General features: G+C 39.9%; 1 protein-coding gene across 2 annotated transcripts in view; it reads left to right on the forward strand.

Moving 5' to 3' along the window:
• The window catches only part of TTN (titin), a 275,309-nt gene that overhangs the window by 163,379 nt on the left and 97,935 nt on the right, over positions 1-13,995 (forward strand). For both annotated transcript variants that reach the window (XM_045066923.1, XM_045066924.1), the window contains 16 exons: positions 9-284; positions 434-573; positions 867-993; positions 1,089-1,352; positions 2,256-2,522; positions 2,659-2,922; positions 3,011-3,150; positions 3,316-3,442; positions 3,566-3,832; positions 3,935-4,201; positions 5,050-5,316; positions 5,408-5,547; positions 5,980-6,106; positions 6,905-7,047; positions 12,235-12,358; positions 12,876-13,142. In XM_045066923.1, coding sequence (XP_044922858.1) covers positions 9-284; positions 434-573; positions 867-993; positions 1,089-1,352; positions 2,256-2,522; positions 2,659-2,922; positions 3,011-3,150; positions 3,316-3,442; positions 3,566-3,832; positions 3,935-4,201; positions 5,050-5,316; positions 5,408-5,547; positions 5,980-6,106; positions 6,905-7,047; positions 12,235-12,358; positions 12,876-13,142 — 3,207 coding nt within the window. The remainder of the gene's footprint in view (positions 1-8; positions 285-433; positions 574-866; positions 994-1,088; positions 1,353-2,255; positions 2,523-2,658; positions 2,923-3,010; positions 3,151-3,315; positions 3,443-3,565; positions 3,833-3,934; positions 4,202-5,049; positions 5,317-5,407; positions 5,548-5,979; positions 6,107-6,904; positions 7,048-12,234; positions 12,359-12,875; positions 13,143-13,995) is intronic.

Below are 13,995 nucleotides of genomic sequence, written 5' to 3' on the forward strand. Positions count from 1 at the left end.
TCATGCAGAAGTCATCAGAGACTGGCTGGTAAAACCTATCCGAGATCAGCACGTGAAACCAAAGGGGACAGCTGTTTTCTCCTGTGTGATAGCAAAGGAAACTCCAAATGTTAAGTGGTTCAAAGGATATGATGAAATCCCGCTGGAACCAAATGATAAGACTGAGATAGTAAGAGATGGAAAACAGTTATTCCTCAAAGTGAAGAATGCTACACCAGATGATATCGATGAATACGCGGTGGAGATTGAAGGGAAAAGATACCCGGCAAAGCTGACACTCGGAGGTAAAAAAAAGTCTTTGCTTATATTCTAAAAGATAACTTTGTGTGTGAATAAGGCAAATAACATACAAAAAAAAAAAAAAAAGGAAAGAAAGCAAAATGTTGTTAGATCGTTTAAAGCATTGTGATTTTTTTATCCCTGACCAATACAGAGCGTGAAGTTGAATTGCTTAAACCCATAGAGGATGTTACCATTTATGAGAAAGAAAGCGCAAGCTTTGATGCAGAAATCTCAGAGGCAGACATTCCTGGAGAGTGGAAACTGAAGGGGGAGCTTCTTCGGCCCTCACCTGTGAGTCATTTCCCATTTAAGTCGTAGGTCACACAAAATATCCATATTAGTCTGTCTTCAGTTTGATGTTCCAATATGACAATGGAGTTCTTTGAGGATTCTAGTCTCAAAGAGGGGAAGAATTTTGATGCACTCTTTGCGTTTAAATATTTTATGACTAGACATTTTTACTCACTTTCATTAGTCGTAATTTTTAGGACATCTGTAGACATGGGTACATGGATAAATGGGAAACATTTCTCCTCACTGGAACTTATCTCATTCAAACGCTAACCAAGACCATTATTTTTCAGACCTGTGAAATCAAAGCAGAAGGTGGAAAACGCTTCCTAACTTTGCACAAAGTCAAACTGGACCAAGCTGGGGAAGTCCTTTACCAGGCACTTAATGCATTTACCACTGCCATTCTGACAGTAAAAGGTACGTATGGGATTATAGAATACGTGGGGAGGACTCGACTTCATTTCACAGCCCTGTGCGTTCTGGAAACCTCATTCTTAACGTTTGATTTTCAGAAATCGAACTTGACTTTGCTGTGCCCCTGAAGGACGTCACTGTTCCAGAAAGGCGACAAGCTCGATTTGAATGTGTCCTCACTCGAGAGGCAAATGTGATATGGTCTAAAGGACCTGACATAATCAAGGCATCTGACAAGTTTGATATCATTGCTGATGGAAAGAAACACATTCTTGTTATCAATGATTCTCAGTTCGATGACGAAGGAGTCTATACTGCTGAGGTAGAGGGCAAGAAGAGCTCAGCACAATTATTTGTTACAGGTAGGAGCTGATGAGATCTGGCCGTAGTATGCCCCCATGTAAGCACATAAACACATGACTATAAAGACAGAATGCTGTGTGCCATTCCCAGCCTGTCAACCAATGCTGTGGCTGGACCAGCCCTTGTGGTTCTTACTATGATTGCAAGATGCCCTCATCGTAACCATCAGGAAACAGTGAAAGAGACAGGTTTATTACCTACAGGACCTGGAAATTACACAGCACCAGTGGGGCCACAGAGTTAGGGTTTTTGGTTTGGGGTTTGGGTGTTTGTTCTATTTTGTTTTTTGTTTTTGGAGGATGGGGCGAGGGATAGAGAGCAGGCTTGGGTTCTGCTTTTATTGAGGTTGAGGGTAGGGGTCTATGGTTTTATGGGCTCACTCTTTGTTGGTGAATTTAAAACATAACAGCAGGAAGTTAAATTAAGGGAAGGAAAAACAAAACAAAACAAGCTGTCTGAGTGGTCAGTCTTCAAAATCAGCCAAGGTCTCAGAAACAGAGGAACCTTTTGTGGGGCATGGTGGGGAGGGGCCCAAGCCGGCTGCTGCTCTAGTCTGTGGCTGGCATTGTGTTCACTCAAGACGGCCATCTCTGAGGTGGGTGCTTAGCCGTCAAAGCTGAGGTCGAGTACTTGAATTACAGAGAGAAAAGCCAACTCTCAAGGTTTATGCCACAGACACCAAGGTCTAATAGGGATAAGTGACAGTGGGCACCATAATTTTACTGTCACTTGGTCACCAAAAGAAACCCTCCCCCTTATTTTAATGGAGGATAGATCCATTTGAAAAGGTGAATAAATAAATGCTGTGTGAAATGGATCCTTTTGACGTTGGCAGATTAGAGCAGACTATTTCTGAAGGTAAACTGTGTTTCTAAGCACATTCTCCACACTGAACACTGCAGGTATACGGCTGAAATTCATATCGCCTCTCGAAGACCAAACGGTGAAAGAAGGCGAAACAGCAACTTTCGTTTGTGAGCTTTCTCATGAAAAAATGCATGTAGTCTGGTTCAAAAATGATGCCAAACTCCACACGAGCAGAACCGTACTCATCTCCTCTGAGGGCAAGACTCACAAACTGGAAATGAGAGAAGTGACCCTGGATGATATATCCCAGATAAAGGCTCAAGTTAAGAACCTGAGCTCCACCGCAAACCTGAAGGTCTTAGGTAAACATGACCAATGAGGACTGGGTAGCCAGTTTGGGGATAGCGAGGGCGTGGTCGTTGAGTATTTTACCACTTGTGATTCCAGTAAACTTTAATCTTCACATTCTCCTGATGATCTGCTGTCTGGCTTTTCCAGAGGCCGATCCCTACTTCACTGTGAAATTACACGACAAAACTGGAGTCGAGAAGGATGAGATTATACTGAAGTGTGAAGTAAGCAAAGACGTGCCAGTGAGATGGTTCAAAGATGGTGAAGAGATTGTACCATCAACAAAACACTCTATCAAGGCAGATGGGCTGCGCCGCATCCTAAAAATCAAGAAGGCAGAGCTTAAAGATAAAGGCGAATACATGTGTGACTGTGGCACCGACCAGACAAAAGCAAATCTTAACGTTGAGGGTGAGTTGCTGTGAATTTTTCATCTCACCCTCTCTACGCACACAGTATATGTGTTCAGTCATCCTAACGAAACTCTGTGTACTTCCAGCTCGACTAATAAAAGTGGAAAAACCTCTATACGGAGTAGAATTGTTTGTGGGTGAAACAGCTCGCTTTGAAATTGAACTTTCTGAACCAGATGTTCATGGCCAGTGGAAGTTAAAAGGAGAGCCTTTAACTGCTTCTCCTGTAAGTCAAGATCATCCGATCACACAGTCAGGGGCTTGCTTAGTTGTTAGGGGTTAAAAAAAAAGACAGGCTTCGGGTCTAAAATGTCTTGATGATTGGTAAGGATCACCAGTTATAATAGTGACGTTCTTCTTGCTCTGTCCTTCTACCTCTCACTCCAAATAGGACTGTGAGATCATTGAAGATGGGAAGAAGCATATTCTGGTCCTTTATAACTGCCAGCTGGATATGACAGGGGAGGTCTCCTTCCAGGCCGCCAATGCCAAATCTGCAGCCAATCTGAAAGTGAAAGGTATGCGCTGCCTGTCAGACACCCTTTTGTTATTTTCTCTGCAAAACTTTGAGGCCCTGAGCTGACCGGGGGTCATGAATGGAAGCATAATCTGGCCTTACCCACCCCATCCTCTCTTTGCAGAACTGCCACTCATCTTCATCACGCCTCTCAGTGACGTTAAAGTCTTTGAGAAAGATGAGGCTAAGTTTGAGTGTGAGGTGTCCAGGGAGCCCAAAACATTCCGTTGGCTGAAAGGAACCCAGGAAATCATGGGTGATGACAAAGTTGAGCTTATAAAGGACGGCACTAAACATTCCCTGGTGATCAAGGCAGCTGCTTTTGAAGATGAAGGAAAATACATGTTTGAAGCTGAAGATAAACATACAAGTGCCAAATTGATCATTGAAGGTAAATATTCTTTATGAAAGAGACCACATTTTAAATTTTTTTTTTTCTTTTTGTAATTCCTACTGAAGGGTGGGAATTAATGAGGTTTTCTTTTCTGGTTAGGAATTCGACTCAAATTCCTCACCCCACTCAAGGATGTAACAGCCAAGGAGAGGGAGAGTGCTGTGTTCACTGTGGAGCTCTCCCACGACAACATCCGGGTTAAGTGGTTCAAGAACGACCAGCGCCTGCACACCAGCAGGTCGGTCTGGATGGACGATGAAGGAAAGACTCATTCCATCACATTCAGGGACCTCTCTATAGATGATACCTCTCAAATTAGAGTGGAAGCTATGGGGCTAAGTTCAGAAGCTAAACTCACTGTGCTCGGTAGGTGTTTTTTTTGTTTGTTTTTTGGTTTTTTGTTTTTTTTCTATTTATTGCATTAAACTCAGCAAAAATTTATGGAATCTCTATTGTATAAGATAGTCTTTCAAGGGTTATTGTGCATGGAAGCAGTCCCTGTCCTTGAGAAACTCTCACATGTGTTATCAGTCATCTTCATAAAATTTTTTTACCTAAAAATATGAAGATTTTCATGTCATGAAGACTCAAGCTCACAAAACAGCCAGTTCAGATTAGAAATAAAACTCTTAATTATTGAGCTCTGTCATGTTTAAGGTTATAAATACTTCCTTTCTCCCTACTTTATCAAACTGATTTTAGGAAAGTGTTTTCAAACTTCTTTTAAGAGAAGAAACACAGAAGTTACATTCATCAAAGTCATTATTTTTCTTGACCCCTTAATATCAAGCAGATTACATATGAAGTCTAACATATATAGAAATTATTAATGGCAAAATATTGATATAAGAAAAACTAATAATGTGAATCTTAAAGCTTAAAGGTAGACATAATTTGCTAAGGAATTTGAAATTTAGCTGAGTCATGAAAGAACACGTCAGTATATTTGAAGCTAAATTTCATAGTGTCTTTCAAACTACTGTCAATAACATACTTCAAAATGTAAGATAGATGGATTAGTTCTTGATAAATCACATGCCCTGATTTCCTTTCTAACATGCAGAGAACTTCTGAACATGAACATGTTAAATAAGAAAAAGCTTGGTATCATTTTAAAGTATGCCCAGAACACTGCAAGCTGCCTCTTGAACTTTCTGAGGGATTGCATTTTCTTGGTGGTTAATGAGACGTTTTCACTTATACTTCACTTGCAGAGGGAGATCCATACTTTACCGGAAAGCTTCAAGATTACACTGGTGTAGAGAAAGATGAAGTGGTTCTACAGTGTGAAATTAGCAAAGCAGATGCGCCGGTGAAATGGTTTAAGGATGGGAAGGAAATAGAGCCATCCAAAAATGTTGTCATTAAGGCAGACGGCAAGAAGCGCATACTCATCTTAAAGAAAGCCTTGAAACCAGATATTGGACAGTATACCTGTGACTGTGGGACAGATAAGACCTCAGGAAAGCTTAACATTGAAGGTGAGGAGACTCCTGTGAGCTCCAGTCTTGAAGCTGCTGGGGTTTTTTCTGCCAGAGGCTAACGACCCATACCACCCGTTCCCTTTTCTAGATCGGGAGATCAAGCTGGTGCGGCCTCTGCACAGCGTGGAGGTGATGGAGACTGAGACGGCCCGCTTTGAAACCGAAATCTCAGAGGAGGATATCCATGCCAACTGGAAACTCAAGGGAGAGCCACTACTCCAGACACCTGTGAGGCTATTTCTGAACTTGTCAACAACTAGAGGAGCTGTGTGACATAAAAAAGGATAGGCAAAAAGTCAGAGTGTGTGCAGGGCATTTAAAATGTGATATCAGGTTCTCTATCAGACCTCAGGCCAAAGAGAGACACTAGGATCTACAACTGTGCACAGACAGGCACGCTTGCCTTCCTTTTGATCTGGCGTACTGGTATAAGGTAGCAGATATCCTGTGATGCTGCTAGTTGGTTCCAAATTATACAGACAGACTATGTCTTGCTTTCCTGATAGTACCTGCCACCTTTATTTCATGAAAAAGAGCTCAAAATTCTATCAAATTTCCTCGCCTAGTTATTTGTGACATTCCTTTCATTAAGCTAGGATGGCCTTGGAAAAAATACCAAAGATTGTTTCCTATGAAACCTTTTTTTCTCCATTGGCACAGGATTGTGAGATCAAGGAAGAAGGTAAAATGCACTTCCTGATTTTGCACAACTGCCGCCTGGATCAGACTGGCGGGGTGGATTTCCAAGCTGCCAACGTGAAATCTAGTGCCCATCTCCGAGTGAAACGTAAGTTGGACGTGTTCCTAGTGAAAAGAAAGGATGTGCTCTTGCAGAAAATGAACTTAACAGTAATTGGATTTATTTAATTAATTATAAAACATTATTTAGGTCCAGAAACTGGCTTTCTTATATTTACTTCTTTGACCTCCTACTACACACAAAGGTTCAAATTCCAAAGTTTTGGAAATTTCCCTGACCTTGCCGGCCTTTGGAACAAAAGAAACTTAAGCAAGTCATATTCTCCTGCTATGTGCTTTTTCCATTCAGAGCAGTAATGCATACCACGAGGATCTAAGTGAGCACTCAAAAAGACCCCATCCCTCGATGCCTGTAATGATAGCACTATAGAAAAACTCAGCTGTGTGGGCACTCGGACTCAAGAAGGGAGGCGGGGTGCTTGGGCTAACATTTTTGGAAGGTGCGAAGTGTTTGATGGATATGGACAGGCTATGTGATCGCGGGGCCCCTGTCCTCTCCCAATCACAGTCTTAGTTATTTTGGAAGTCACATACCACATGTAGCAAGAGGAACTTGATGCCTGGCAGAGAGACAGATGCAGCGCAGATTTCTTGCTGACCTCGTGCATCACAACGGCAGGGCCCCTACAAATACCCACCCTCCAGCCACCAGCTCTCCCCTTCTCGGCACCAAGGGGCCACATTCACATGAGAGTTAAAACGGTGGCCAGTCCTGCAGCTCTTTCCTTCTTGAAGAGAGCAACCATGAAGATTAATAACTAAGTGTATTCATTCTTTTGGAATTACAAAATGAGTGATCCTGAGATGTTTTCTTCTTCTCGCAAAGCACGAGTCATTGGTCTTCTGAGGCCGCTGAAGGATGTCACGGTGACCGCAGGGGAGACAGCCACCTTCGACTGTGAGCTCTCTTACGAGGATATCCCCGTGGAATGGTATCTCAAAGGGAAGAAACTCGAGCCCAGCGATAAGGTAAAAAGCAGGCGTGTGGTTGCTCTCACGCTCTCCATCTCCACCAGTATGTTCCTTGTTCTTTGTTCTTTCTAATGGCCCTTCTTAAACCTTGCCCTTCCCCTGCCCTACTCTAGCCTGATTTCTGTTGAAATTAGAAAGCATATTTATCACATCTTTGTTGGACTTAACCTGATGGTATTTTTATTGAAGTGGAAATAAAAATTTGAAGTGTGATAAGGTTTTTTGTTTTTTGAGGAAAAGGCAAACTCTCATTAGCTATCAGTGATAGTTTGTTTGATTAACTGGAAGACAGGAGGGATCAAAAAGGCCTTCTGATCAGATGCCTTGTAACCACAGCCCACATTAAGTTTTGTGACTGATTTTCTCCATGCTCTCTAGTGTTCTGCATATAAGGGGATTAAGGAGAGAAGATGGAAATTCCATTTCAGGCAGTTGATCAAGTAGTTGAGATAACTTCTGGGCAGATTTGCTCTTCAAGCATTTCTCCAAAGCTATTTTTAACCCTCAAGTGCTTTGAGCTGTGCAAATTCTGGAATGCCAAGTGGACTATTTACAGTGCAGCTGACAGTTGTGACAAGGAGGGCTCTGAGGTTATCCACATGTGTGTGCAAATATACATTAAGTTGGAGGAAATAGGGGCTCCTGGGTGGTTCAGTGGGTTAAGCCTCTGCCTTTGGCTCAGGTCATGATCTCAGGGTCCTGGGATAGAGCCCCACATGGGCTCTCTGCTCAGCGGGGAGCCTGCTTCCTCCTCTCTCTCTGCCTGCCTATCTGCCTACTTGTGATCTCTCTCTCTGTCAAATAAATAAATAAAATCCTAAAAAAAAAAAAAAAAAAAGATGGAGGAAATAACCACATCTCAGTGTTCACTCTTCTATGCTAAAATGTTAGCAATAAGTAAAAACTGAAATGACCATTCAGATAGACCCAAAACATAATTTCCCTAAACTGAGCTATCTGTTCTGCCCCCCACAGCAGTCTGTATGTTTAAATTATCTTTATAATTCTCCATTAATTTTGAATTCTTGGAATAAAACCTACAGAGAATGTCCAACATGGGTTGGAAATAAAGGGCGGTACATTATACTAGGACTTTTTTTTCAGTTTAAAAAAATCATATCGAAGATGGCATCAAAGCTTCAATACAAATCAAACTTAAGAGGTGAAGGAATAAATGTTAAAAGGGATCCAGGTAACAAAGAGCCATAAAGCTGAGTGAAGTAATTAATAGGAAGGCAAACGCCTTTGAACAAAAAAAAAAAGAATTTTCTACCGTGCAGTTAAAGGGGAATTCAGTAGCAGACAGTCTGCCTGCTACACAGATAGTAAGAGCCAATCAGTCTCCTCTTTTGTCAAGGACAGAAAAAGCCATTGTGCATTGAAATGGCAGCATGAGAATTAAGCTACATGTGAGGACACATTCCCTGCAGCAAGGTATTCTAAATACTCAACTGGGGGCGCCTGGGTGGCTCAGTGGGTTAAGCCACTGCCTTCGGCTCAGGTCATGACCTCAGGGTCCTGGGATCGAGTCCCGCATCAGGCTCTCTGCTCAGCAGGGAGCCTGCTTTCTCCTCTCTCTCTGCCTACATGTGATCTCTCTCTGTCAAATAAATAAATAAAATCTTTAAAAAAGTAAATGAATAAATAAATAAATAAATAAATACTCAACTGGGTGATAGAGGCATCTCCACCTTCAAGTTTGCTTTTTTTTTTTTTTTGAAATGTACATTTGTCCTGTGAAGTGTGGCTTCATTGCTTTCATGTCCAAATGCAGAGAACTGGCTGATCCTTTGGACGTTTTTAAACTCATGATTTCAATAGAGGAACACTGCTTAAGGACTATATTATTCTTTTGCTATTGAGAATCTTTTGATCAAATTAAGAGCTTTTTTTTAATTAAAAGATCAGTCTCATTGTTTTTTTTTTAATTTTTTATTTCTTTTCAGTGTAACAGTATTCATTGTTTTTATACCACACCCAGAGTTCCATGCAATCCGTGCCCTAATACCCACCACCTGGTTCCCCCAACTTCCCACCCCCTGCCCCTTCAAAACCCTCAGATTGTTTTCCAGAGTCCATTGTCTCTCATGGTTCACCTCCCCTTCCAATTTCCTTCAACTCCTTTTTCCTCTCCATCTCCCCTTGTCCTCCATGCTATTTGTTATGCTCCACATATAAGTGAAACCATATGATAATTGACTCTCTCTGCTTGACTTATTTCACTCAGCATAATCTCTTCCAGTCCCATCCATGTTGCTACAAAAGTTGGGTATTCATCCTTTCTGAAGGAGGCATAATACTCCATAGTGTATATGGATCACATCTTCTTTAACCATTCGTCCGTTGAAGGGCATCTTGGTTCTTTCCACAGTTTGACGACCACAGCCATTGCTGCTATAAACATTGGGGTACAGATGGCCCTTCTTTTCACTAAATCTGTATCTTTGGGGTAAATACCCAGTAGTGCAATTGCAGGGTGATAGGGAAGCTCTATTTTTAATTTCTTGAGGAATCTCCACATTGTTTTCCAAGTGGCTGCACCAACTTGCATTCCCACCAACAGTGGAAGAGGGTTCCCCTTTCTCCACATCCCCTCCAACACATGTTGTTTCCTGTCTTGCTAATTTTGGCCATTCTAACTGGTGTAAGGTCGTATCTCAATGTGGTTTTAATTTGAATCTCCCTGATGGCTAGTGATGATGAACATTTTTTCATGTGTCTGATAGCCATTTGTATGTCTTCATTGGAGAAGTGTCTGTTCATATCTTCTGCCCATTTTTTTATATGATTGTCTGTTTTGTGTGTGTTGAGTTTGAGGAGCTCTTTATAGATCCTGTCTCATTATTTCTAATGTAAGAAATGCTATGCTACTATTTTAATTTGAAATGTAGATTCATAAAAATGTATCCACATTTTATTTAAATATGTATATATATGTATGTATGTATATATGGTCACTAAACTTCTTTCCAGGAATAAAAAAGATCACCTTATTATAATTCTTTGGGTCCTCCTTGGGTCTGTTTTGGCACAAGGATTTTAATTCTTTACTTTAGCCATCTAAAATATGAAACAGTTTAGCTGTTTGTGAACTTGTTCTTGTATTACTTTTATGTCTCTTTTTTAAAAGAACTTAAAGAGAGGCACCTAAGTGGCTCAGTTGTTTAAGCATCTGCTTCAGATCAGGTCATGATCTGAGTCCTGGGATTGGGCTCCCTGCTCAGTAGGGAGTCTGCTTATCTCTCTCCTTCTGCCCCACCACACTCATGTTCTCTCAATCTCCCTCACAAAAATAAATAAATAAATAAATAAATAAACTTACATATAGCTGTGAAGTAGTAAAATCATTTTATTACATTTTGCTGGCTTTCTTTAAAGCTATCATAACAAACTTTCTTTCTTTTTTTAAGATTTTATTTATTTGACAGACAGAGATCACAAGTAGGCAGAGAGGCAAGCAGAGAGAGGAGAGGAAGCAGACTCCCCGCTGAACAGAGAACCCGATGCGTGGCTTGATCCCAGGACCCTGAGATCATGACCTGAGCCAAAGGCAGAGGCTTTAACCCACTGAGCCACCCAGGCGCCCCTCATAACAAACTTTCTAACACCAATTTAATTCAGGCCTTTCAATTCAGTTTACAAAATGTTTAGCCTCCAGAACTACAGCAATCAAACAAATACAGGGATTATAATAGGAAATAAAAAAAGAAAATTTTAGAGAAAACTTTTTTTCCTTTGGCCATCAGTCTGAGAAAGCACAGTTTAGTCTTAATTGGCCTTTAATAATTATGAATTTAAACTTTAACAGCTTGGTCACATATTACATATCAGTCACATATTACAGCAATATGCACCCATGATAGATTAACAATATGTTAAAAGGATAATCCGTTAATGTTATCCTTACAAACATAAACCACCACAAAATTCAGCTTAGTTTTTCCTTTTTTAACATAGTCAAGGTACATTGTAAATGAGCTATTTACCAAGAACCACTGTGTTCTGAGACAAATTCTTGGTAACAGAATAGTCTGGAGCAGCCTCAGAGGAATTTAAATGATAAAACAATGTGTAAATCCATAAGCTATTTCTGTGGATGGGTTGGAATCTGAAATACTTTAAAAGAAGAGCCTGAATTCACAGTCCAAAATTTATTTGGAAACATCATTACAAAAACAAATTTTTTTCCCATTCAAGCATCATGTTGAATAAGTAACTGTGATGCAGGACATCTTAATTACCTTCTCCTATCTGTTTGTATTCCCTTATTGTGTTTTCGACCTTTCTCAGTTATTTAGGTTGTTATATTAAATATAGCCGTGACTTAATTAAGAAAAATCTTCATATGAAACTTTATTCTTGACCTCTTCCTTCACACCAGAATAATAAATTTCACTGGTAATAACTTTCACATTATATTTCATCTAAATGAACTCTTAAGTAGTGTAAAACCGATCTCAATGACAGGGCACAGCATCTCGCAGATTTTTCTACGGGCAAACTAGAAGCAGCCCTTGTCATCTCAGCGTTACTACTGTGAAGACGGCCCTGTCTGTAGGCTGATTTATAATTGTGCAAGCCACAATTATGGGACATAATGGCAGCCCACACCAATGAGGTGTATTCCTTTGGACAATTCATTATTCTACAGACTGCCTCTTCAAACCACCTAAGGTTGCATTTACAACAAGAATTCCTCACCCAAATATTAACAGTGATGGTAGCATTTGTCTTGATAGTCTAAGATCACAATATTGCAGCTTTCTGTATCCAGTAATTTTTTCCTTCCTTTCATGATTTAGCTTTTCCAAGTTCTATCATATATATAAACTCAGTAGCAGAATGGAAGAAAATATTTATCTATGTAAATATATATATTCAGAAGTATAAATAGAAATTCACCTAGGCATTTCAACATAAAATGCCACTTAATAATTATATAAGGATAAATAGGAAAGCCTAAAATTCCCTTAGAAGATTCCAAACAACTGGTTAAAATCATTTTCAAAGGCATGTGTGCTCTCTCTCTCTCTATATATATACATATATGCTTATAAAACAACTTGGAAAGAAATGTTTCAAATTATTTACCTAAGTGAATTAAATGTACCTACGTATGTATTGAATTGCTGTTTCATATAGTCTTAAACTGTGCTTTTTTTTTCTTTTTCCTAAAAAAATTAGGTGGTCCCACGTTCAGAAGGAAAAGTTCATACACTTACTCTGAGGGATGTAAAGTTAGAAGATGCTGGAGAAGTCCAACTAAGAGCAAAAGATTTCAAAACTCATGCCAACCTTTTCGTGAAAGGTAATTACAAGGCTTATTTTTAAAAACGTGTAATGCAGAGATTCATAAATAACATCAACTCTCAATTATGAGGAGTACCATAGATCATTAAAATCCACCAAGTATTCGAATTTTACTTTTTTGGCCTAACAAAATAGTTCACAGACTATTAAAAAAAAAAGTCAAAATGAAGTAGAATATATTTTACTTTCTCTTCCTGTCCCCCCTGTTTATGTTGCTTTCAATAAATGGCTGGAGGAAGAATTATTATCAAACTGGGTAACTACTGCGTTATTAACTGACGCTCCGCTACTATGTCCTCGATGTTTTGTATGGTTTAAAACACCTTTCCTCTGTATGTATCAATAATGATGAAATATCATTATTAGAGGAAAGCATCCAAATGGAATCAAGACTTACAAAAGCAATTTAAAAACAGAAAAAAACCCTGGCAGTCTCAGAAGAAAGTTAAGGAGGTGCTCAGACTCTTGGAGAAGGAAAGGAAAACTACCTTGCCTAATTAGTGTGATTCTTTCAGAACCCCCCGTTGAGTTCACTAAGCCTCTTGAGGACCAGACAGTTGAAGAAGAAGCCACCGCCGTCCTTGAGTGTGAAGTATCCAGAGAAAATGCTAAGGTGAAATGGTTCAAAAATGGGACAGAAATTCTCAAAAGCAAGAAGTATGAAATTGTGGCTGATGGCAGGGTCAGAAAACTTATTATACACGGCTGTACCCCAGAGGATATTAAAACATACACTTGTGACGCTAAGGATTTTAAGACTTCCTGTAACCTGAATGTCGTGCGTAAGTATTCTTCTTACATGGGACTTTTCATTTGCAACTCTTTGATAACAGCAACAACAACAACAAACCCTGACACCGTTTGCATGCCCTTCTTGGCCTAACTGCTTTCTTAGCAACTTACAATATCAATACTGACACAACCTGATCCTTTATGTGTTTAAAAAAAAAAAAGAAAAGAAGGAAAAGGAAAGAAAAGCTGTTCCACTACATCTGGTCTGATAAGGACACATTGATCCCTTTCACTATGCTTCTGATCAGTGAGCAGAGGTGCTCTTTGTTTAGAGCCGTAAAGCTACCCTAGGAATATCCTGAGACAGATAAGGACAAATTGAATGAGAGAGACAAAAAAGGAATCATGATTTTAAAAAGGGGGGAAAAAAAAAGAGGAAAGAAAGAAAGAAAAACAATCTCCACTTGGAAAGAAATGAATTCTCAGGTGTCAGGAACAGCTAGAAAATGAGCATGAAATTTCAGTTTGAATGGGATCACACTCCAGTCCGCTGTAGTTTGATAAAGCCCGCTTACACAAGGCTATCTCTGAAAATAAGAAGGGAAAATAAGGTGGAGCGAAGCCTGGATTCTTGGATCCTGTGAATGAAGAGAACGCTAATGCTAATGTTTAGCATTACCGTTTCGTTTGGTGAAAAATACATCTTGTTTCTAAATGTCACGTGCTAGCTCTTTTCTTCCTCATTCATTTGTCCAGTGATAACATTTTCCAGTGTGTATTTTTGTGCGATAGCTGCTGTTTGGTTTAGTTGCTTCCCATCTGTCAACAGCTACAAAATAGTGGCTTTGATTGTGCTCCCATGTGTCTTGTACTGTTTTATACTTTCTTCTTTGTGGGCACTCT

This window comes from Mustela putorius, unplaced genomic scaffold, assembly GCF_011764305.1.
Source record: "Mustela putorius furo isolate JIRA1106 unplaced genomic scaffold, ASM1176430v1.1 tig00003869_pilon_pilon_pilon, whole genome shotgun sequence".
NCBI classification, from domain to species: domain Eukaryota; kingdom Metazoa; phylum Chordata; class Mammalia; order Carnivora; family Mustelidae; genus Mustela; species Mustela putorius.